Here is a 24,222-nt window from a genome sequence, read left to right on the forward strand (position 1 = left end):
TTTAATAGACGTCTAACCATAGACGTCTATTAAATAGACGTCTAATAGACGTCTAACCATAGACGTCTATTAAATAGACGTCTAATAGACGTCTAACCATAGACGTCTATTAAATAGACGTCTAATAGACGTCTAACCATAGCCCAAGAATAGACTAGACATCAGTTAGACGACTACATGTATAAAATTTAATAGACGTCTAACCATAGACGTCTATTAAATAGACGTCTAATAGACGTCTAACCATAGACGTCTATTAAATAGACGTCTAATAGACGTCTAACCATAGATGTCTATTAAATAGACGTCTAATAGACGTCTAACCATAGACGTCTATTAAATAGACGTCTAATAGACGTCTAACCATAGCCCAAGAATAGACTAGACATCAGTTAGACGACTACATGTATAAAATTTAATAGACGTCTAACCATAGACGTCTATTAAATAGACGTCTAATAGACGTCTAACCATAGACGTCTATTAAATAGACGTCTAATAGACGTCTAACCATAGACGTCTATTAAATAGACGTCTAATAGACGTCTAACCATAGCCCAAGAATAGACTAGACATCAGTTAGACGACTACATGTATAAAATTTAATAGACGTCTAACCATAGACGTCTATTAAATAGACGTCTAATAGACGTCTAACCATAGACGTCTATTAAATAGACGTCTAATAGACGTCTAACCATAGACGTCTATTAAATAGACGTCTAACCATAGACGTCTATTAAATAGACGTCTAATAGACGTCTAACCATAGCCCAAGAATAGACTAGACATCAGTTAGACGACTACATGTATAAAATTTAATAGACGTCTAACCATAGACGTCTATTAAATAGACGTCTAATAGACGTCTAACCATAGACGTCTATTAAATAGACGTCTAATAGACGTCTAACCATAGATGTCTATTAAATAGACGTCTAATAGACGTCTAACCATAGACGTCTATTAAATAGACGTCTAATAGACGTCTAACCATAGCCCAAGAATAGACTAGACATCAGTTAGACGACTACATGTATAAAATTTAATAGACGTCTAACCATAGACGTCTATTAAATAGACGTCTAATAGACGTCTAACCATAGACGTCTATTAAATAGACGTCTAATAGACGTCTAACCATAGACGTCTATTAAATAGACGTCTAATAGACGTCTAACCATAGCCCAAGAATAGACTAGACATCAGTTAGACGACTACATGTCTATTAAATAGACGTCTAATAGACGTCTAACCATAGCCCAAGAATAGACTAGACATCAGTTAGACGACTACATGTATAAAATTTAATAGACGTCTAACCATAGACGTCTATTAAATAGACGTCTAATAGACGTCTAACCATAGACGTCTAACCATAGCCCAAGAATAGACTAGACATCAGTTAGACGACTACATGTCTATTAAATAGACGTCTAATAGACGTCTAACCATAGCCCAAGAATAGATTAGACATCAGTTAGACGACTACATGTATAAAATTTAATAGATGTCTAACCATAGACGTCTATTAAATAGACGTCTAATAGACGTCTAACCATAGACGTCTATTAAATAGACGTCTAATAGACGTCTAACCATAGCCCAAGAATAGACTAGACATCAGTTAGACGACTACATGTATAAAATTTAATAGACGTCTAATAGACGTCTAACCATAGCCCAAGAATAGACTAGACATCAGTTAGACGACTACATGTATAAAATTTAATAGACGTCTAACCATAGACGTCTATTAAATAGACGTCTAATAGACGTCTAACCATAGCCCAAGAATAGACTAGACATCAGTTAGACGACTACATGTATAAAATTTAATAGACGTCTAACCATAGCCCAAGAATAGACTAGACATCAGTTAGACGACTATTGAACGACTACATGTACACGTCTAATAGACAGTGAATATGGGTCTAGACTAAAACAAGACTGAATTTGGGCTGCCAGTGAAAATTTAATAGACTTCTAACCATAGCCCAAGAATAGACTAGACATCAGTTAGAATTCTATTGAACGACTACGTGTATACGTCTAATAGACAGTGAATATGGGTCTAGACTAAAACAAGACTGAATTTGAGCTGTCAGTGAAAATTGAATAGACGTCTAACCATAGCCCAAGAATAGACTAGACATCAGTTAGACGATTATTGAACAACTACATGTATTCGTCTAATAGACAGTGAATATGGGTCTAGGCTAAAACAAGACTGAATTTGGGCTGTCAGTGGAAATTTAATAGACGTCTAACCATAGCCCAAGAATAGACTAGACATCAGTTAGACGACTATTAAACGACCACATGTATACGTCTAATAGACAGTGAATATGGCTCTAGACTAAAACAAGACTGAATTTGGGCTTTCAGTGAAAATTTAATAGACATCTAACCATAGCCCAAGAATAGACTAGACATCAGTTAGACGACTATTGAACGACTACATGTATACGTCAAATAGACAGTGAATATGGGTCTAGACTAAAACAAGACTGAATTTGGGCTGTCAGTGAAAATTTAATAGACGTCTAAACATAGCCCAAGAATACACTAGACATCAGTTAGAGGACTATTGAACGACTACATGTATACGTCTAATAGACATTGAATATGGGTCTAGGCTAAAACAAGACTACATGTATACGTCTAATAGACAGTGAATATGGGTCTAGACTAAAACAAGACTGAATTTGGGCTGTCAGTGAATAGACGTCTAACCATAGCCCAAGAATAGTCTAGACATCAGTTAGACCATTATTGAACGACTACATGTATACGTCTAATAGACAGTGAATATGGGTCTAGACTATTTGGGCTGTCAGTGAAAATTTAATAGACGTCTAACCATAGCCCAAGAATAGACTAGACATCAGTTAGACGACTATTGAACGACTACATGTATAAGTCTAATAGACAGTGAATATGGGTCTAGGCTAAAACAAGACTGAATTTGGGCTGTCAGTGAAAATTTAATAGACGTCTAACCATAGCCCAAGAATAGACTAGACATCAGTTAGACGACTACATGTATAAAATTTAATAGACGTCTAACCATAGACGTCTATTAAATAGACGTCTAATAGACGTCTAACCATAGCCCAAGAATAGACTAGACATCAGTTAGACGACTACATGTATAAAATTTAATAGACGTCTAACCATAGACGTCTATTAAATAGACGTCTAATAGACGTCTAACCATAGCCCAAGAATAGACTAGACATCAGTTAGACGACTACATGTATACTTCTAATAGACAGTGAATATGGGTCTAGACTAAAACAAGACTGAATTTGGGCTGTCAGTGAAAATTTAATAGACTTCTAACCATAGCCCAAGAATAGACTAGACATCAGTTAGACGACTATTGAACGACTACATGTATACGTCTAATAGACAGTGAATATGGGTCTAGACTAAAACAAGACTGAATTTGGGCTGTCAGTGAAAATTTAATAGACATCTAACCATAGCCCAAGAATAGACTAGACATCAGTTAGACGACTATTGAACGACTACATGTATACGTCTAATAGACAGTGAATATGGGTCTAGACTAAAACAAGACTGAATTTGGGCTGTCAGTGAAAATTTAATAGACGTCTAACCATAGCCCAAGAATAGACTAGACATCAGTTAGACGACTATTGACCGACTACATGTATACGTCAAATAGACAGTGAATATGGGTCTAGACTAAAACAAGACTGAATTTGGGCTGTCAGTGAAAATTTAATAGACGTCTAAACATAGCCCAAGAATAGACTAGACATCAGTTAGACGACTATTGAACGACTACATGTATACGTCTAATAGACAGTGAATATGGGTCTAGGCTAAAACAAGACTACATGTATACGTCTAATAGACAGTGAATATGGGTCTAGACTAAAACAAGACTGAATTTGGGCCGACAATGAAAATTTAATAGACGTCTAACCATAGCCCAAGAATAGACTAGACATCAATTAGACCATTATTGAACGACTACATGTATACGTCTAATAGACAGTGAATATGTGTTTAGACTAAAACAAGACTGAATTTGGACCGTCAATGAAAATTTAATAGACGTCTAACCATAGCCCAAGAATAGACTAGACATCAATTAGACCATTATTGAACGACTACATGTATACGTCTAATAGACAGTGAATATGGGTCTAGGCTAAAACAAGACTGAATTTGGGCTGTCAGTGAAAATTTAATAGACTTCTAACCATAGCCCAAGAATAGACTAGACATCAGTTAGACGACTATTGAACGACTACATGTACACGTCTAATAGACAGTGAATATGGGTCTAGGCTAAAACAAGACTGAATTTGGGCTGTCAGTGAAAATTTAATAGACTTCTAACCATAGCCCAAGAATAGACTAGACATCAGTTAGACGACTATTGAACGACTACATGTACACGTCTAATAGACAGTGAATATGGGTCTAGACTAAAACAAGACTGAATTTGGGCTGCCAGTGAAAATTTAATAGACTTCTAACCATAGCCCAAGAATAGACTAGACATCAGTTAGAATTCTATTGAACGACTACGTGTATACGTCTAATAGACAGTGAATATGGGTCTAGACTAAAACAAGACTGAATTTGAGCTGTCAGTGAAAATTGAATAGACGTCTAACCATAGCCCAAGAATAGACTAGACATCAGTTAGACCATTATTGAACAACTACATGTATTCGTCTAATAGACAGTGAATATGGGTCTAGGCTAAAACAAGACTGAATTTGGGCTGTCAGTGGAAATTTAATAGACGTCTAACCATAGCCCAAGAATAGACTAGACATCAGTTAGACGACTATTAAACGACCACATGTATACGTCTAATAGACAGTGAATATGGCTCTAGACTAAAACAAGACTGAATTTGGGCTTTCAGTGAAAATTTAATAGACATCTAACCATAGCCCAAGAATAGACTAGACATCAGTTAGACGACTATTGAACGGCTACATGTATACGTCAAATAGACAGTGAATATGGGTCTAGACTAAAACAAGACTGAATTTGGGCTGTCAGTGAAAATTTAATAGACGTCTAAACATAGCCCAAGAATAGACTAGACATCAGTTAGAGGACTATTGAACGACTACATGTATACGTCTAATAGACATTGAATATGGGTCTAGGCTAAAACAAGACTACATGTATACGTCTAATAGACAGTGAATATGGGTCTAGACTAAAACAAGACTGAATTTGGGCTGTCAGTGAATAGACGTCTAACCATAGCCCAAGAATAGTCTAGACATCAGTTAGACCATTATTGAACGACTACATGTATACGTCTAATAGACAGTGAATATGGGTCTAGACTATTTGGGCTGTCAGTGAAAATTTAATTGACGTCTAACCATAGCCCAAGAATAGACTAGACATCAGTTAGACTATTATTGAACGACTACATGTATACGTCTAATAGACAGTGAATATGGGTCTAGACTAAAACAAGACTGAATTTGGGCTGTCAGTGAAAATTTAATAGACGTCTAACCATAGCCCAAGAATAGACTAGACATCAGTTAGACCATTATTGAACGACTACATGTATTCGTCTAATAGACTGTGAATATGGGTCTAGACTAAAACAAGACTGAATTTGGGCTGTCAGGGAAAATTTAATAGACGTCTAACCATAGCCCAAGAATAGACTAGACATCAGTTAGACGACTATTGAACGACTACATATATGCGTTTAATAGACAGTGAATATGGGTCTAGACTAAAACAAGACTGAATTTGAGCTGTCAGTGAAAATTGAATAGACGTCTAACCATAGCCCAAGAATAGACTAGACATCAGTTAGACGACTATTGAACGACTACATATATACGTTTAATAGACAGTGAATATGGGTCTAGACTAAAACAAGACTGAATTTGAGCTGTCAGTGAAAATTGAATAGACGTCTAACCATAGCCCAAGAATAGACTAGACATCAGTTAGACGACTACATGTATAAAATTTAATAGACGTCTAACCATAGACGTCTATTAAATAGACGTCTAATAGACGTCTAACCATAGACGTCTATTAAATAGACGTCTAATAGACGTCTAACCATAGCCCAAGAATAGACTAGACATCAGTTAGACGACTACATGTATAAAATTTAATAGACGTCTAACCATAGACGTCTATTAAATAGACGTCTAATAGACGTCTAACCATAGACGTCTATTAAATAGACGTCTAATAGACGTCTAACCATAGACGTCTATTAAATAGACGTCTAATAGACGTCTAACCATAGACGTCTATTAAATAGACGTCTAATAGACGTCTAACCATAGCCCAAGAATAGACTAGACATCAGTTAGACGACTACATGTATAAAATTTAATAGACGTCTAACCATAGACGTCTATTAAATAGACGTCTAATAGACGTCTAACCATAGACGTCTATTAAATAGACGTCTAATAGACGTCTAACCATAGCCCAAGAATAGACTAGACATCAGTTAGACGACTACATGTATAAAATTTAATAGACGTCTAATAGACGTCTAACCATAGCCCAAGAATAGACTAGACATCAGTTAGACGACTACATGTATAAAATTTAATAGACGTCTAACCATAGACGTCTATTAAATAGACGTCTAATAGACGTCTATTAAATAGACGTCTAATAGACGTCTAACCATAGACGTCTATTAAATAGACGTCTAATAGACGTCTAACCATAGCCCAAGAATAGACTAGACATCAGTTAGACGACTACATGTATAAATTTTAATTTAATCTAACTGATGTCTAACCATAGACGTCTATTAAATAGACGTCTAATAGACGTCTAACCATAGACGTCTATTAAATAGACGTCTAATAGACGTCTAACCATAGCCCAAGAATAGACTAGACATCAGTTAGACGACTACATGTATAAAATTTAATAGACGTCTAACCATAGACGTCTATTAAATAGACGTCTAACCATAGACGTCTATTAATAGACGTCTAACCATAGCCCAAGAATAGACTAGACATCAGTTAGACGACTACATGTATAAAATTTAATAGACGTCTAACCATAGACGTCTATTAAATAGACGTCTAATAGACGTCTAACCATAGCCCAAGAAAAGACTAGACATCAGTTAGACGACTACATGTATAAAATTTAATAGACGTCTAACCATAGACGTCTATTAAATAGACGTCTAATAGACGTCTAACCATAGCCCAAGAATAGACTAGACATCAGTTAGACGACTACATGTATAAAATTTAATAGACGTCTAACCATAGACGTCTATTAAATAGACGTCTAATAGACGTCTAACCATAGCCCAAGAATAGACTAGACATCAGTTAGACGACTACATGTCTATTAAATAGACGTCTAATAGACGTCTAACCATAGCCCAAGAATAGACTAGACATCAGTTAGACGACTACATGTATAAAATTTAATAGACGTCTAATAGACGTCTAACCATAGCCCAAGAATAGACTAGACATCAGTTAGACGACTACATGTATAAAATTTAATAGACGTCTATTAAATAGACGTCTAATAGACGTCTAACCATAGACGTCTAATAGACGTCTAACCATAGCCCAAGAATAGACTAGACATCAGTTAGACGACTACATGTCTATTAAATAGACGTCTAATAGACGTCTAACCATAGCCCAAGAATAGACTAGACATCAGTTAGACGACTACATGTATAAAATTTAATAGACGTCCACCCATAGACGTCTATTAAATAGACGTCTAATAGACGTCTAACCATATAATAGATTAAATAGACTAGACATCAGTTAGACGACTACATGTAGACGTCTAATAGACAGTGAATATGGGTCTAGACTAAAACAAGACTGAATTTGGGCTGTCAGTGAAAATTTAATAGACTTCTAACCATAGCCCAAGAATAGACTAGACATCAGTTAGACGACTATTGAACGACTACATGTATACGTCTAATAGACAGTGAATATGGGTCTAGGCTAAAACAAGATTGATTTTTGGCCGTCAATGAAAATTTAATAGACGTCTATTAAATAGACGTCTAATAGACGTCTAACCATAGCCCAAGAATAGACTAGACATCAGTTAGACGACTACATGTATAAAATTTAATAGACGTCTAACCATAGACGTCTATTAAATAGACGTCTAATAGACGTCTAACCATAGCCCAAGAATAGACTAGACATCAGTTAGACGACTACATGTATAAAATTTAATAGACGTCTAACCATAGACGTCTATTAAATAGACGTCTAATAGACGTCTAACCATAGCCCAAGAATAGACTAGACATCAGTTAGACGACTACATGTCTATTAAATAGACGTCTAATAGACGTCTAACCATAGCCCAAGAATAGACTAGACATCAGTTAGACGACTACATGTATAAATTTTAATTTAATCTAACTGATGTCTAACCATAGACGTCTATTAAATAGACGTCTAATAGACGTCTAACCATAGACGTCTATTAAATAGACGTCTAATAGACGTCTAACCATAGCCCAAGAATAGACTAGACATCAGTTAGACGACTACATGTCTATTAAATAGACGTCTAATAGACGTCTAACCATAGCCCAAGAATAGACTAGACATCAGTTAGACGACTACATGTATAAAATTTAATAGACGTCTAACCATAGACGTCTATTAAATAGACGTCTAATAGACGTCTAACCATAGACGTCTATTAATAGACGTCTAACCATAGCCCAAGAATAGACTAGACATCAGTTAGACGACTACATGTATAAAATTTAATAGACGTCTAACCATAGACGTCTATTAAATAGACGTCTAATAGACGTCTAACCATAGCCCAAGAATAGACTAGACATCAGTTAGACGACTACATGTATACGTCTAATAGACGGTGAATATGGGTCTAGACTAAAACAAGACTGAATTTGGGCTGTCAGTGAAAATTTAATAGACTTCTAACCATAGCCCAAGAATAGACTAGACATCAGTTAGACGACTATTGAACGACTACATGTATAAGTCTAATAGACAGTGAATATGGGTCTAGGCTAAAACAAGACTGAATTTGGGCCGTCAATGAAAATTTAATAGACGTCTAACCATAGACGTCTATTAAATAGACGTCTAATAGACGTCTAACCATAGCCCAAGAATAGACTAGACATCAGTTAGACGACTACATGTATAAAATTTAATAGACGTCTAACCATAGACGTCTATTAATAGACGTCTAACCATAGCCCAAGAATAGACTAGACATCAGTTAGACGACTACATGTATAAAATTTAATAGACGTCTAACCATAGACGTCTATTAAATAGACATCTAATAGACGTCTAACCATAGCCCAAGAAAAGACTAGACATCAGTTAGACGACTACATGTATAAAATTTAATAGACGTCTAACCATAGACGTCTATTAAATAGACGTCTAATAGACGTCTAACCATAGCCCAAGAATAGACTAGACATCAGTTAGACGACTACATGTATACGTCTAATAGATGGTGAATATGGGTCTAGACTAAAACAAGACTGAATTTGGGCTGTCAGTGAAAATTTAATAGACTTCTAACCATAGCCCAAGAATAGACTAGACATCAGTTAGACGACTATTGAACGACTACATGTATAAGTCTAATAGACAGTGAATGGGTCTAGGCTAAAACAAGACTGAATTTGGGCCGTCAATGAAAATTTAATAGACGTCTAACCATAGACGTCTATTAAATAGACGTCTAATAGACGTCTAACCATAGCCCAAGAATAGACTAGACATCAGTTAGACGACTACATGTATAAAATTTAATAGACGTCTAACCATAGCCCAAGAATAGACTAGACATCAGTTAGACGACTACATGTATAAAATTTAATAGACGTCTAACCATAGATGTCTATTAAATAGACGTCTAATAGATGTCTAACCATAGCCTAAGAATAGACTAGACATCAGTTAGACGACTACATGTATAAAATTTAATAGACGTCTAACCATAGACGTCTATTAAATAGACGTCTAATAGACGTCTAACCATAGCCCAAGAATAGACTAGACATCAGTTAGACGACTATTGAACGACTACATGTATACGTCTAATAGACAGTGAATATGGGTCTAGACTAAAACAAGACTGAATTTGAGCTGTCAGTGAAAATTTAATAGACGTCTAACTAAAGCCCAAGAATAGACTAGACATCAGTTAGACGACTATTGAACGACTACATGTATACATCTAATAGACAGTGAATATGGGTCTAGACTAAAACAAGACTGAATTTGGGCTGACAGTGAAAATTTAATAGACGTCTAACCATAGCTCAAGAATAGACTAGACATCAGTTAGACGACTATTGAACGACTACATATATACGTCTAATAGACAGTGAATATGGGTCTAGACTAAAACAAGACTGAATTTGGGCTGTCAGTGGAAATTTAATAGACGTCTAACCATAGCCCAAGAATAGACTAGACATCAGTTAGACGACTATTCAACGACTACATGTATACGTCTAATAGACAGTGAATATGGGTCTAGACTAAAACAAGACTGAATTTGGGCTGTCAGTGAAAATTGAATAGACGTCTAACCATAGCCCAAGAATAGACTAGACATCAGTTAGACCATTATTGAACGACTACATGTATACGTCTAATAGAAACAAGAAAACATAATTTCCGTGATAAAATGAAAACCTGAAATATTTTATGCCATACTTCAATAAATAAAGAAGATTCAATATACAAAAATATTTTTTGGATTATAATTTTAAATAAATTAGTGTTATAGCTCATATTTTTCAAATTTTCATAGTATAAGTATGAATTCCAGTACTTTTACCATTAAGTGACATATCAACCGTTTGGTAGAGGTCAATATTTAAAAAATTATAGGATTTATAGAAAAAAAAAACATTGAGTGTGGTTATTAGTGACATAAAGAGATAAAAAATGCAAACAAAATTTTTTTCCATTGCCTTTTTCTTGGTGGGGCAGTTAAAGGGTTAATGCATCCTTGCTAAATAAAAGTAAAAAAAAAAAAATCACTGAACCTAGGCCTTTTTAAATGATAGTGTATCTAATGGTTTGAGTTGGCACAACATACCATGATTCACATCTGAGGAGGTGTGTCAATTTGATGTTTGTTTTGGTTCCTGTGAGGTTCAGAGAAGCTCCTTTTATAGCGACTGTCTTGAGATTAAAAACAGTCACAACAAACCAGACTCTCTGGAAGTACATCCCCTCCTACTGAGTGGAGTGTGCACTTAAAAATTGTATTATGAACACACAATAAATCTGCCTGCAGTTACTGTCTCATATCTTAAACTGCACTCTCTGTTTCACTCTCCCACACTGATGAATTTCTTTGCTGCCTGAAACCAGACAGTCCTCCCTTTTAAGGGCACCTTTACGAGCTCAATTGCTGTGTAAAAGTCTTGAATAGAAAACCAAAGTAGTGCTGGAAGAAAAGTATCATTTTATTCAGTCTTCCTGCATTTTTTTTGCCAGCATGCCAGCACAGCTACGCGAAGTAACTCATGTATCATGCTATAAGCATTTTACTGCACACTTGTGTGTGCATGTGTGTGTGATAGTAGCTGTGTGATATTTCTGCCGATATACAGTCATATTGCACAGCTACGAGTGTGTAAATATAAAAGAGACAACAACAGAATTCCTTTGTGTAGAACTACTTCCTTCCTTCCAAACCTTCGTAACTAATTTGAAAATATCAGTTTAAAACTAGCAACGAAGAAACGTTGAGTTGCTTTATTGAAAGCTTACTGTATTATGTAGAGTATTATCGAGTGTGATTACCTGCATCTGATACAGCATTCGTTCTTCAGCTCAATCTCATTATTCATAAAAATACATTAGCTTCAATGTCCACTAAGGAAAGCGATATCTTTGTCGTAGTATCCTTTCACACGACAGAGCTGCTCAGCGCATTTTTTCCCTGCGTCTTTACAAGGTGTTGTTGAAAGTAAAAATAACTACCTTGTTTACAACCCTGTTTTAGTCTCTTTCAATATAAAAGTCTTCACTGCTGACTCACTCATAAAAACAGCCAGAGCACGAGCTTAATCTCCCTCTCTTTTTCTGTCTGTCTTTCTTAACTTCATTATTAACTGTATTTGGCTATATGGCTCAAGAGTCATTATTAGGTCTTAAAATGACATTTTGGAATTGGCAACAAAGGCGTTGGATGAGCTGTGTAAGAAATTTATCCTACTCACAATAGCGATTTAAGGACAAAAACTGGATGAATGTCTTGAAATATATCATCTGGTTGAGGTGTGGTTACCATAGTATAAGCAGAATAATTGACTTCGGTCCATTGAATTCCATGAAAATAATGCACACCCAAGGTGTAGCATCACCATATTGGGTGTGCATTATTTTCTAAGAATTCAATGGCCCGTCATCAATTATTCCTTACATATATGTATATAAAATATATTTAAAAATATCTTCTTTTGTGTTATGCAGTAAAACTGTTATAAGATTTGGAATGACACAAATGATGATCATTTTTGGGTGTCAAACAGACATATTGTGTTAATTACACAGAAATAAATGCACTGTTAGAAATTACTATGATTTTAACAGTAAAAGACTGAAAAAACTATGGTAGAAACCTGTTAATTGGTTAACAGTAAGTTTTCTTACTGTATACGCTGAATAACTGTAATAGATCTAACCTTACATTGTAATTTTACAGTAAAATATGGGTAAACTTTTGGGTACAAACTAAATGGGTACAGTTTTTAGAAATTAAAAAAAAGTTATTGTATAATTTACAGGGAAAAACAATAAACTGACATTCGCTGAAATCAAATTGAAAGAACCTTACATTGAAATAACCTTATAAACAATAACAGTATTGTGTATTCTATTTTATGGGTGCTGTGCTGTGCTGTTGCTGTATTATATTTATTTATTTATTTATTTATTTTATTTTATTGAGCAGTCAGCATCCAGGACCAGAACTATCCCTTTTTTCGACTTTGAATTTAAAAAGAAGTTTAGGGAAAAAGATAAGAAAAGATAAAAAAAGAAGAAGCAAAAGATCTTTCCTTCTGTATTGTGATGTACATCTGAATGAAACAGGAGAAAAAGATGTGTGTTTATTGAAAATAGTGAATTTTCATTTCATGTCAACTTTAAAGACAGAAATGTTAAAACTTCATAGAAGTTATTGCTTTTTCAATCCCACATAGCTTTTTCTTATTTTTCTCTTTGACTAGTCCTATCAGATAAAAGATGCTTTAATACTGAGGACAGATCGTCAGAAAAGATTACGACTGAAATTTTGTGTGCCATGTGGGAATGAGTTCTGATGAAAGCACTTCCTCTTATACCGTGATCAAAACATGTGGAAAAAGTTCCAGACTTGTTGCCTTATGATGTAAAGTATGCACCACACATCAGTACTGCTGAGAGCGATGCAGGTGCTCTGTTAATCCATTTTCTTTTCTGCTTGACTGGCACGCTGACAGTGATGGGGCGTACAGAATTTTTATATGACGCTCGCCTTCTCTCTCTGCTTCCCTTCTGTTTTTCCCATAGTGTTAGTGACTCTCAGTGTGAAGTCTGCAGATCTGTACGAGAGTGACAGCTGCTAGACTTCCAAATTGAAAATGCAGTGCAGTTCTTTTTCCTCGCATGTTGGCCTCTTTCTGTCTCTTTTTATGCTTTCGTGCATTTCTCTTTCTCTTGTTCTCAATCTCTATTCTTTAAACATTCGCTTACAGGCACAAATAACTGTGAAAGGTTTAGACAGCTGCGGGGTAACTAAATTACCATATGTAATCTAATTAAAGAAAAGCTGTGCACATAAACATTCGCTTTTTGGGTGTTGATGATATTCTAATTTCGTTTCCTTTTTTTCTCCATTGGTTAAAGTAATATGATGAATTGCATGCTATTGTTTCTACTTGATGCCTTGGATTATAAAAGTAAAATCCTTTTCTTCTCTCTTTTTCCTTCTTCCCTGTCACAGGAACTCCTAAAGGACCCTCTATACATTGGTCTGAGGCATAAAAGAGTACGTGGACAGGCCTATGATGAGCTTCTGGAAGAATTCATGAAGGCTATCACAGACAGGTATAGTAAACGTGTACCCATCTCGCACAGCACACGCTTCCTTCCACAGTTCGCTGATGGAAATGCCTGGAGAGCATAGCTGAGCCATTGCGTTGCAGGAATGTGGGGTGAAACGCATGCCTCAAGGTTTGCGGGCTCTGAGCGACGACTCCAGTGGCAGAGACCCGAACCGGATCGCTGACTGCACGCCTCATCAGTTCTCTCCCCACATATCCTGCTCGATATTGAGCCATGCGGTGATGTAATTCAGCCCATAACCAGCCTCACTGCCTGATGGTTCGTTCAGCTTACTGATGCTTAGGATAGTTCACTTCTTGTGCCATTTGTCTTCGATAGTCTTCGAAAATGTCATTTTGGGTTATTTGAGGCATTGTCATTTCATGCCATTTTATTCTTTGACAGCTCATCTTTCATTACACGCTGCATGTTTAATGAATGCTAGAGTTTAGCATTGTTTGCCTAGAGTATAAAACTTTGAGAAGCATGCATCACTATTACTTTGAAGGAATAGTTCACCCAAAAATTAAAATTCTGTAATTAATTACTCAGGCTCATAAGATCTTTATCTCTGAAACATTAAGATATTTTTGATGAAATCCAAAAGCTTTCTGACCCTGCATAGACAGCAACGCAACTACCACGTTCAAGGCTGAGAAAGGTAGTAGACTCTTAAAAATAAAGGTGCTTTAAAAGGTTCTTCACAGTGATGCCATGGAAGAACCATTGGTTCCACAAAGAACAATTCAGTCAAAGGTTCTTTAAAGAACCATCTCTTTCTTACTTTTGAATTTGAATTCAGATGTTAAAAGCTCTTTTAGGTATTTTTGTGATTTTTGTTGCATTGAAGGAGGGACACAAACAGTATCTAGGGACCAGAATATCAATCAACTAGCAACAGCATGCCAACCACCTAGAACATTGTGTTGTGCAATGATACACTATTAATATTTAAGAACCAGGCTATTGGTCAAAGTTCTCTAGGTTGCTTAAGGCTCTGGTGTGACCTGGTTAGACAGTGGTTGTTATAAGGACATAGTGCCACACATGGCTGTATTTAAAGAAGAACTCAAAAACCCCAGTGTCTGATTTCCCTCCAGCTGGCTGAATATCGCCATGATTCTATAATAACGGGGTGGACATGAAACTACAGGGAACAGCATCACTTTTCCCCAAAAGTGCAGAGTTGGCGGAAAATGAATGATTATAGGTTGCCGACTGAACAAATGATTACAGTCCTGGTGATTTTTAATAAACTCCTTATAATTTTATATTTCAGAGGCTCAATGCTTTAGGAAAAATCCTGAAAAGTAGCGTTTGCTTGTTGAGTCAGAGTTCAAATGCATTTATGCGTTTCTCCAAAACAGCTTAGATTGCATTGAAGGGACAAGGCCTTTTTAGACCATTGGGTTATACCTCAAAATCTTAAACCTCAAAAGTGATTCACACTTAAGAATAAAAAATGTGACCTTGGAGCACAAAACCAGTCTTAAGTAGCACAGGTGTATTTCTAGCAATAGCCAAAAATACATTATATGGGTTAAAATGATCGATTTTTCTTTTATGCCAAAAATCATTAGGATATTTAGTAAAGATCATGTTCCATGAAGATATTTTGTAAATTTCCTACCGTAAATATATCAAAATTTAATTTTTAATTAGTAATATGCATTTCCAAGAACTTAATTTGGACAATTAGGTGATTTTCTCAATATTTAGATTTTTCTTGCACCCTCAGATTCCAGATTTTCAAATAGCTGTATCTCAGCCAAATATTGTCCTATCCTAACAAACCATACATCAATGGAAAACGTATTTATTAATTCATATGAGGTATAATCTCAATTTCAAAAAACTGATACTTATGACTGGTTTTGTGGTCCAGGGTCACAAATATTAATCACATTGAGAGAACTGACATTGCTAGCACCATTTTTTGCTCTTTGAGGTACAGCAACAGTTCTAAACTTCTCTTAGTTATAAAGTTAAAGGGTTTTAGAAGAAACTGCACTCATAAGTTTATTAGGATATTGCACTCCAATTTTACTTTATAGGGTCAGTGAAAGGCATAAGTTTGGCTTTATTTCACTGTAGATTAAAGGGAAAGTTCACCCAAAAATGAAAATTCTGTCAATAATTACTCACCCTCTTGTCGTTCCAAACCCGTAAGACCTTCGCTCATGTTCGGACACCAAAAATTAAGATATTTTTGATGAAATCTGAGCTTTGTGACCCTGCATAGACAGCAACACAACTGACATGTCAAGGCCCAGAAAGGTAGTAAAGACATCGTCATAATAGTCCTGACACGTAAGAGAAGAAATTGTTGAATAAAGTTGTTATTTTTGTTTTCTTTGCATACAAAATGTATTCTTGTAGCTTCAAAACATTGTAGTTGAACCACTGTCATATTGACTGTTTTATCGATGTCCTTACTTCCTTTCTGGGCCTTGAGTAAGGTAGTTGCATTGCTGTCTATGCAGGGTCAGAAAGCTCTTGGATTTCATCAAAAATATCTTAATTTGTTTCAAAGATGAACGAAGGTCTTACGGGTTTGAAACAACATAAAGAAGAGTAATTAATGACAGAATTTTTATTTTTGGGTTAACTATGGCTTTAAGAATTCAAATAAATAGCGTTTGTGCAAAATAGAAATGCCAATTTGAAAGAAAATGTAAAAAGAAGACAAAGGAAAATCATGAAATGCACACTGTAAATTCTTTAGCTTTCATTGAGGTTCAGACTTTCCGACTGTAAGTTTAACAGCCCGCAGGTGCTCTGTTTCCCATCAAGTCTTTTTGTGTAAATCCGGACACAAGTGATGAAGAATAATGACACCAATCCCTGTCAGGACACTTTTCTGTCCCACAATGGCTTTAACAAGAAGAACTAGAGCAGATAGTGGGCACAGACGCTCTTTGAGGTCTTTAATTTGGGTAAAGAGTGTACAACACCATATAAAGAAAAAGCAAAGCAGCACTTTGTGCAGTAAATGCTGGGATTATTTTCGCGGGGGGTTGTTATGCTCCTTTTATGATGTAGTTAATTCAGAAATAGATTTTTTTTTCGCATCTCAAGCTTTGTGTTGTGGTTCCGAAGTAGTTTGTGGGGGGTTGACTTTGTTTTCCGTGTTCTCCCAGAACAGACTGAAAAGTATCTGTCTTGTGTAGCCCCTCTGTGTGCACCGGCACTATTCCCACGTCAAATTATTTCATTAGAGCTCTTCGCTTTTCACAGAGCTGTAGTGGTGATGGTGTTCCAGATATCACTATGGTAACATGGGCCATCTCAGGGCACCGTTACGAAGCCACGTTAGGACAGGGGATGTACTGTAGGGGAGTGTCGCTTAGTTTTTCACAAAGAAAAAAAAGAACAGCCTGTGAAGCCCCATGGACCCCGTGGGAGCCTGTATATGCTGGAGAAGAGCACTGAGGAGCTGCATGCTCATTATGAGTCAATGTATTGCCTGTCCCACTTAACCTCGAGAAGCAATGTAAGTCTTTACTGCTTTTCTTAGCAATATGAAGAGGAGAAAAGAATGGGAAGATGCCTGTGGACGAATAAAACTTCCTAAAGACCTGCGTCTTTTTTTTCTCTATTTTAGCCCTTATGCCTTTGAGGTTTTTAGTAGACCACAGCTACCAAAAGAGCTTACAAACAGCAGTGACAAGAAACAATGGATGCCATCCTAGCAGGATGTAAACTTGCAGACGCTTGTAATGACACCACAGCCACTGAAGGAGTTTCTTAGCACAGATTTCACACGAAATCCAGGGGTGTTTAGACTCCTTGTGGGGAAAAATCAATTGTACAGCTTTTGGTTTAAGCCTACGTTTATATCTATCACCACCTGTAAGCTCTGTCAGTAGCTGTGGTCATCGTATCAGTATTTTATTTTTCGAGTTTTGTTGTGGTAAAAATAGCAACAGGTAACGCCAGTAGCTCAACGAGTGCATCCATTTCACATCATCAGAATAATGCCACCCCCTCATAATCCAAAATATGTATAAAACGATGTGCATTTTTTTGAAATTATAAAAAAAATGACCTCGTTCAAAAGTTTACATCCCCTTGATTCTTAATACTGTGTTCTTACCTGAATGGTCCACAGCTGTGTTTTGTTGTTGTTGTTGTTAGTGAAAGATGTCCCTACTTTGTCCTGAATAGTTAAACTGCCTGCTGTTCTTCAGAAAAATCCTTCAGGGCCCACAAACCCTTTCCAACAATGACTGTATGATTTTGAGATCCATCTTTTCACACTGAGGACAACTGAGGGACTCAGAAGCTCCAGAAGGAAAGACAATGCATTAAGAGCCAGGGGGTAAAAAAACCTTTGAACCGAATGGAGATGTGTAGGCCTACATTTTTCTTATTTTGCCTAAATATCATATTTTTTCATGTATTACTGCCCTTCAGAGGCTACAGAAGATAGTTTCCCAGATTTCCCAAATAAGTTAAATTTACCCTGATCTTCAAATTCAAAAAGTGTTCACCCCCCAGCTCTTAATGCATGGTTTTTCCCTCTGGAGCATCAGTGAGTGTTTGAAACTTTTGCAATAGTTGCATATAAGTCCCTCAGTTGTCCTTAGTGTGAAAAGATGGATCTCAAAATCATGCAGTCATTGTTGGAAAGGGTTCAAATGCACAAAAATCCTGGAAAACCAAAGTTTTGTGGGACCTGAAGATTTTTCTCAAGAACAGCAGGCAATTTAACTGTTCAGGACAAACAAGGGACTCATGAACAACTTTAACTAAACAAATTTTTTTTTTTTTTTTTTTTTTTAAATTCAACTAATATTTTCTCTTGTGGACTATATGTAAACGTCTTTTATGCAATCATTCAGGTCAGCACTAAATAAACAATAACATGCATTTTGTATAATCCCTTTTATTTTGCAGATTCTGAAGGGTGTGTAAACTTTTGACTTCAACTGTACATATTTCAGTCAGAGACATCATTTATGTTATATTACTCTATACAAGTCTTAATCCCAGAGGTTCACTTTAAAAAGGTAAAAACCTTTGTGCAGTTTGTGCATACACATACTTTTAGGATGAAAAATATGCAAAATTTTACACAAGGTGTTAGAGATATTCACCCTTGGCGAATAAGGAAGAATGGTCTGTAAATGTGGATATACCAGTTTGACTTTAAACCCGATCATGTGGGCAAACCTGTCTGGAATACTAGAAATTGTGTTTATATGGCTTGTGTTTGTGTTTGTTTGTTTGTGTGTGTGTGTGTGTGTGTGTGTGTGTGTGTGTGTGTGTGTGTGTGTGTGTGTGTATACACGTATCCGAGACTTTGGTTGAACAGCTGTGTTTGGATGGGATTCTTACCATGACCTTTAACGTGGAGGGAGGCCCGTGGGCTGCATGGTAGGCATGCGGGCAAAAGATTATCTTAGGGAGCATGACGCTCTGCCAGAATCCTTAGACCCAATCTCAGCAAAAGTTCTGAGCCTGTGTGGCCCAGCAGGATTATGCTAAACCTAAACCTAGTGGCTATATTTTTCATCTCTTTCTTCTCTACTCCGCTGGGTAAACCACTTAATGAGAAATGCTTAATTCCCAACAGCCATGTTGTGTTCCTGTTAGTGTGTGAACACTGAAGTGCTGCAGTGAGGTTTGGCCAGTTAACGTCAAATCTCAGTGCTTTATCAAAATCGAGTTAGTATGCACTTTTGTCTGTGGCAAATCGTTTATCTTTGAAAGAAATAAGTAGTAAATCATCACTAAATGATACAAGGAGACAAAGGGCCTTGTTGTGTTTTGTTAGCAGTGGCGTGGAGATGGGTTTAGCAGTCTCTCATGGACTCTGGCTTCCTTGCTAAGATCATGTGGACAGAGACTGAAGTGTTATGGTTTGTATAGAATTCACTGCTACAGTCTTCAGCTTCTATATGGCTGACAAATAGATTTGGAAATTGTGAGATGTGGTGCATGGTAGAATTTTGAAAATAATAAATGAGGGCTCTAAATGTACAGTACAGGTGTTGATCTGGGAATTTAGTCATCCGTTTGTAAGATTAGGAGTTGCAGTTTACACGTGCCACATGCTCTGTTTGTTTGAGAGGACATTCTGAATGTTGCAGTTTATGTGTGTGTGTGTGTGTGTGTGTGTATGTGTGTGTGTACCTGGTATTCATCACGTTATGGGACATTTCTTAGGTCCCCATGAGGAAACAGGCTTATAAATCATGCACAATGAGTTTTTTTGATGAAGTAAAAGTGTGCACAATCTCCTGTGAGGGCTAGGTTTAGGTGTAGGGTAGGTGTAGGGCGATAGAAAATATGGTTTGTACAGTATGAAAACCATTACGCCTGTGGAATGTCCCCATAAAACATGTAAACCCAACATGTGCGTGCGTGCGTGCGTGCGTGCGTGCGTGCGTGTGCGTGTGCGTGTGTGTGTGTGTGTTTGTTTGGGAGGATCAGTTTTTGCCTATATTGCAGAGACCAAAATGGCCTGGCTAAAAAGTAAAGCCCTAAATCATCTGAAGTGTGTAAAAATAAAAATGATGAATATAATGTATTATTAATTTTATATGTATGTGCACTGCTGTGCAAATGTTTGGGATCAGTAAGATTTTGAATGTTTTTTAAAGAAGTTTTGTATGCTCATCAAGGCTGCATTTATGTTATCAATACAGAAAAAACTGTAATATTGTGAAATATTATAACAATTTAAAATAATGTTTTTTTTTATTTTAAAATTACTTTAAAATATAATTTACTTCTGTGATGCATCATCATTACTTTAGTCTTCAGTATCACATGATCCTTCAGAAATCACTCTAATATGCTGATTTATTATCAATGTTGGAAACAGCTTTGCTGCTTAATTTTTTCAGTTTTTTTTTTTAGTATTCTTTGATGAATAAAAAGTTTAAAAGTACATCATTTATTTTAAATAAACATCTTTTCTAATGATATATGTCTGAAAAAGGTATCATAGGTTCCAAAAAAGCATCACAACTATTTCCAATATTAATAATAAATCAGCATATTATTATTAATAGAATGATTTTTGTAGAATCATGTGACACTAGATCACAGAAATATATTATATTTTAAAGTATATAAAAATAGGAAACCATTATTTTAATAGAAATAATATTTCATAATAGTACTGTATTTTTTTCTGTATTTTTGATCAATTAAATGCAATCTTAATGAGCATAAGAAACTAGATAAAAAATCTAACTGATCCCAAACATTTGAATGGCAGTAAATGTATTTGTGTGTATGTGTATGTGTATGTGTATGTGTATGTGTATGTGTATGTGTATGTGTATGTGTGTGTATTATTATATATTACTATAAATGTATTTTTAAAAAATTATAAATAATTATATTTCTTTTATAAAATTTTAATACAAAATATGCATATCCAAATATTCAAACAAAAATTAACAAAAATAAATTAATTAATTAATATATAATTGTTTAATTTATAGTTGGTTTGATTGCTTCTATTGTCCTCATTTGGATAAAATGGGTCTGTTGAAAGATTAAATGTAAATGTAATTTTAATGTATAATCGTATTATAGTCATGAAATGTGACCCTGGATCACAAGTAGCATGGATATATTTGTAGCAATAGCCAAAAATACATTGTATAGGTCAAAAGGATTGATTCTTCTTTTATTTCTTTGATTTCTTTCAGTATTTAATTTTTTTGCAGCCTCAGATTCCAGATTTTCAAAAAGTTGTATCTCGACCAAATATTGTCCTATCCTAACAAGACATAAATCAATGGAAAACATCAGTTTTTCTTGGAATTTAGACTCTTGGCAGCAGTCTAGCAGGTGTGTATTAACCACCTTTTTCTAAAGAACAGAATGCCAAAAGGGTCAAATGAAGTGCAGTAACTAGAGGGCTTGGAGGAAAATTGAGAGAAATTGTTATTCTAGCCTTGGAAGTTTCTTCATTCTCAGATGCTGATCTGTTGACCTAGAGAGCTCTTACAGGATCCAAGCAAGTAGCCTATTTGTAAAATGGGATTTTTTCATGCTTCTCTGTTCCTAAAAGCATAGCACAGCTGTCCTAGAGCACTGAGTTAATTTAACATTGGCTTGAAGAGCTCCTCTCAACACTCCCAACGCTTTCTGCTCCTGTCTGGAGGTAAAGGCAAATGAGGAGAAATCCCTGCAGCTCAGTGTGCTTGGGTGTGTCTGTCATTGTCTGCCCTGAATTTTGGTGAAGAGGACCAGTAGAGCTGATCCCCAGCCAGCTCTTTGTTTAAGTTTTACAACAGGCACAGAGGTGCATTATGGATCTCAATGAAGGAGGCGCCAGAAAAAGACAACAAGCTTTGGTGAGAACGAGACCACAATCCACCGAATGAGTGTTTTGTTGTGTCGGGCTAGTTGTTTCTGTCTTTTTCGGTCTCTCACTAAGGCACATTTATTCAAAATAAACCCCTGAAAGCTGTTGTTAACTCTGTATCACCTCAAATGGCATTTAGTTGACAGCATTATTTCTTGTTCTTATGCTAATATCAACATCTTTTACAACCACTGCTGAGCTAGATCAGAAGGTTATGATCTCATTTTTCATCTTCCTTCTCAGATGATGCACTTCAATAGATCAGAGAGCATGCTGGGATTATGACTCACTTTCTCTACGTCCTATTTATATCTGCCAAAGTTCTTCTCCAAATCCATGAGCAATTACTCTGTCAGTCTCTCTTGACTGCTATCCTGCCTCCTCCTGTGGATATGTCAGAGTTTAGACTGCAGTTTGATTAGGAAAGACCTATCTGAGGGACGGGTCTCGGGACGGGGTTTCTTAAAACTTTCTTAAAGCTCTGTTTACCTAGATTGCTTTGGTGCTGGAAATTCTCTGGAGACAATGAAAACTTTATTGTGTTTTTCTGTTTTTGTAGCATGTCTGAACACGCAATTTTATATAGAGGATTAGTTAACTATAAATGAAATTTCTCTGCATTTCCTCAACCACTTGTGATTCTAAACCTGTATGACTAGAAATTAAGTTTTTTAATAATATAATGACTACCCTTTAAATGTCAAAATGACATATAAGCACCATTTAAGTATAATAAAAATGTTACATATGATGTATTCCAAGTCTTCTAAAGTTATACAATGGCTTTGTGAGTTCTGTTCACTGAAAATCTCAATATCCACCCAAGCTCTGCTTTGTGAATACATTAGAGAAGTAGCAGTGTATGATTTTCGAAAGTATAACTCCTAAAACTTTCAGTAAATTGATCCAATTTACAGAACCGTGTTTCCCAAAGGCAGCGCTAGCCAATTATGGTTGCAAGTTTTATTCTTAGCAGCATAATTTAATGATTCTGTGTTTTTTCAAAACCATAATTTTAATCAGCATTCGCAAACAGCATTGCAAAGTCCTGTGGCTGGACCTCTCGACCTGTGGTTTGAAGTGTACTTTCTAGTTAGTATGATGTGAACTAGATCATGCTTCGATTAAAATAAACAAGCTAACAAGCAGTACAACCAGTATCTCTCATTCCATATATTACAAATGTGTTAAAGTTTGTCAAGAAAATGAAAACGTCTCAGGTTACGTAGGTAACCCTAGTTCCCTGAGGACAGGGAACGAGACGCTGCGTCTTGTTTCAGGACACTATGGGAACTGCCTTCAGCGTGACCGGTTCTGAAGCTCTTATAAAACAACGGCAATGAACTTGACATTGACCGGCGCCAGCCCATGACGTCATTAACAAGGCGCCTACTAGTATAAAAGGGCGCTTGTGGATACATCAACCATCTTTTTGTCTGATGGAGACGTAAGTGGGGCCCGAGGCATGGCTACGAGACGCAGCATCTCATTCCCTGTCCTCAGGGAACTAGGGTTACCTACGTAACCTGAGACGTTCCCTTCCGGAGGGAACTCTACGCTGCGTCCTGGTTCAGGACACTATGGGAACGATATACCAACGCCGCCATGCTGAGGAGTAAGTGAGCAACTGACTGATTGAGGAGTCAAGAAGGAACATCACTCCCCACTACCAGCGAGAATCGCTTGGGCCGACGTCACAACTAGCTCGGCCACCCAAGCACGGAACTCCTAGGAGTGGAGGCCTGATACTTCTAAGCGAGAGTAGGCCTACCT

The 24,222-nt window shown here is 36.3% G+C and overlaps 1 protein-coding gene across 1 annotated transcript in view; it reads left to right on the forward strand.

The window, feature by feature from the left end:
* Window positions 1-24,222, forward strand: part of me1 (malic enzyme 1, NADP(+)-dependent, cytosolic) — a 187,566-nt gene that overhangs the window by 133,086 nt on the left and 30,258 nt on the right. The window contains exon 6 of the mRNA XM_073846945.1: window positions 14,017-14,120. Coding sequence (XP_073703046.1) covers window positions 14,017-14,120 — 104 coding nt within the window. The remainder of the gene's footprint in view (window positions 1-14,016; window positions 14,121-24,222) is intronic.

This window comes from Garra rufa, chromosome 9 (assembly GCF_049309525.1).
Source record: "Garra rufa chromosome 9, GarRuf1.0, whole genome shotgun sequence".
In the NCBI taxonomy this organism is placed as follows: domain Eukaryota; kingdom Metazoa; phylum Chordata; class Actinopteri; order Cypriniformes; family Cyprinidae; genus Garra; species Garra rufa.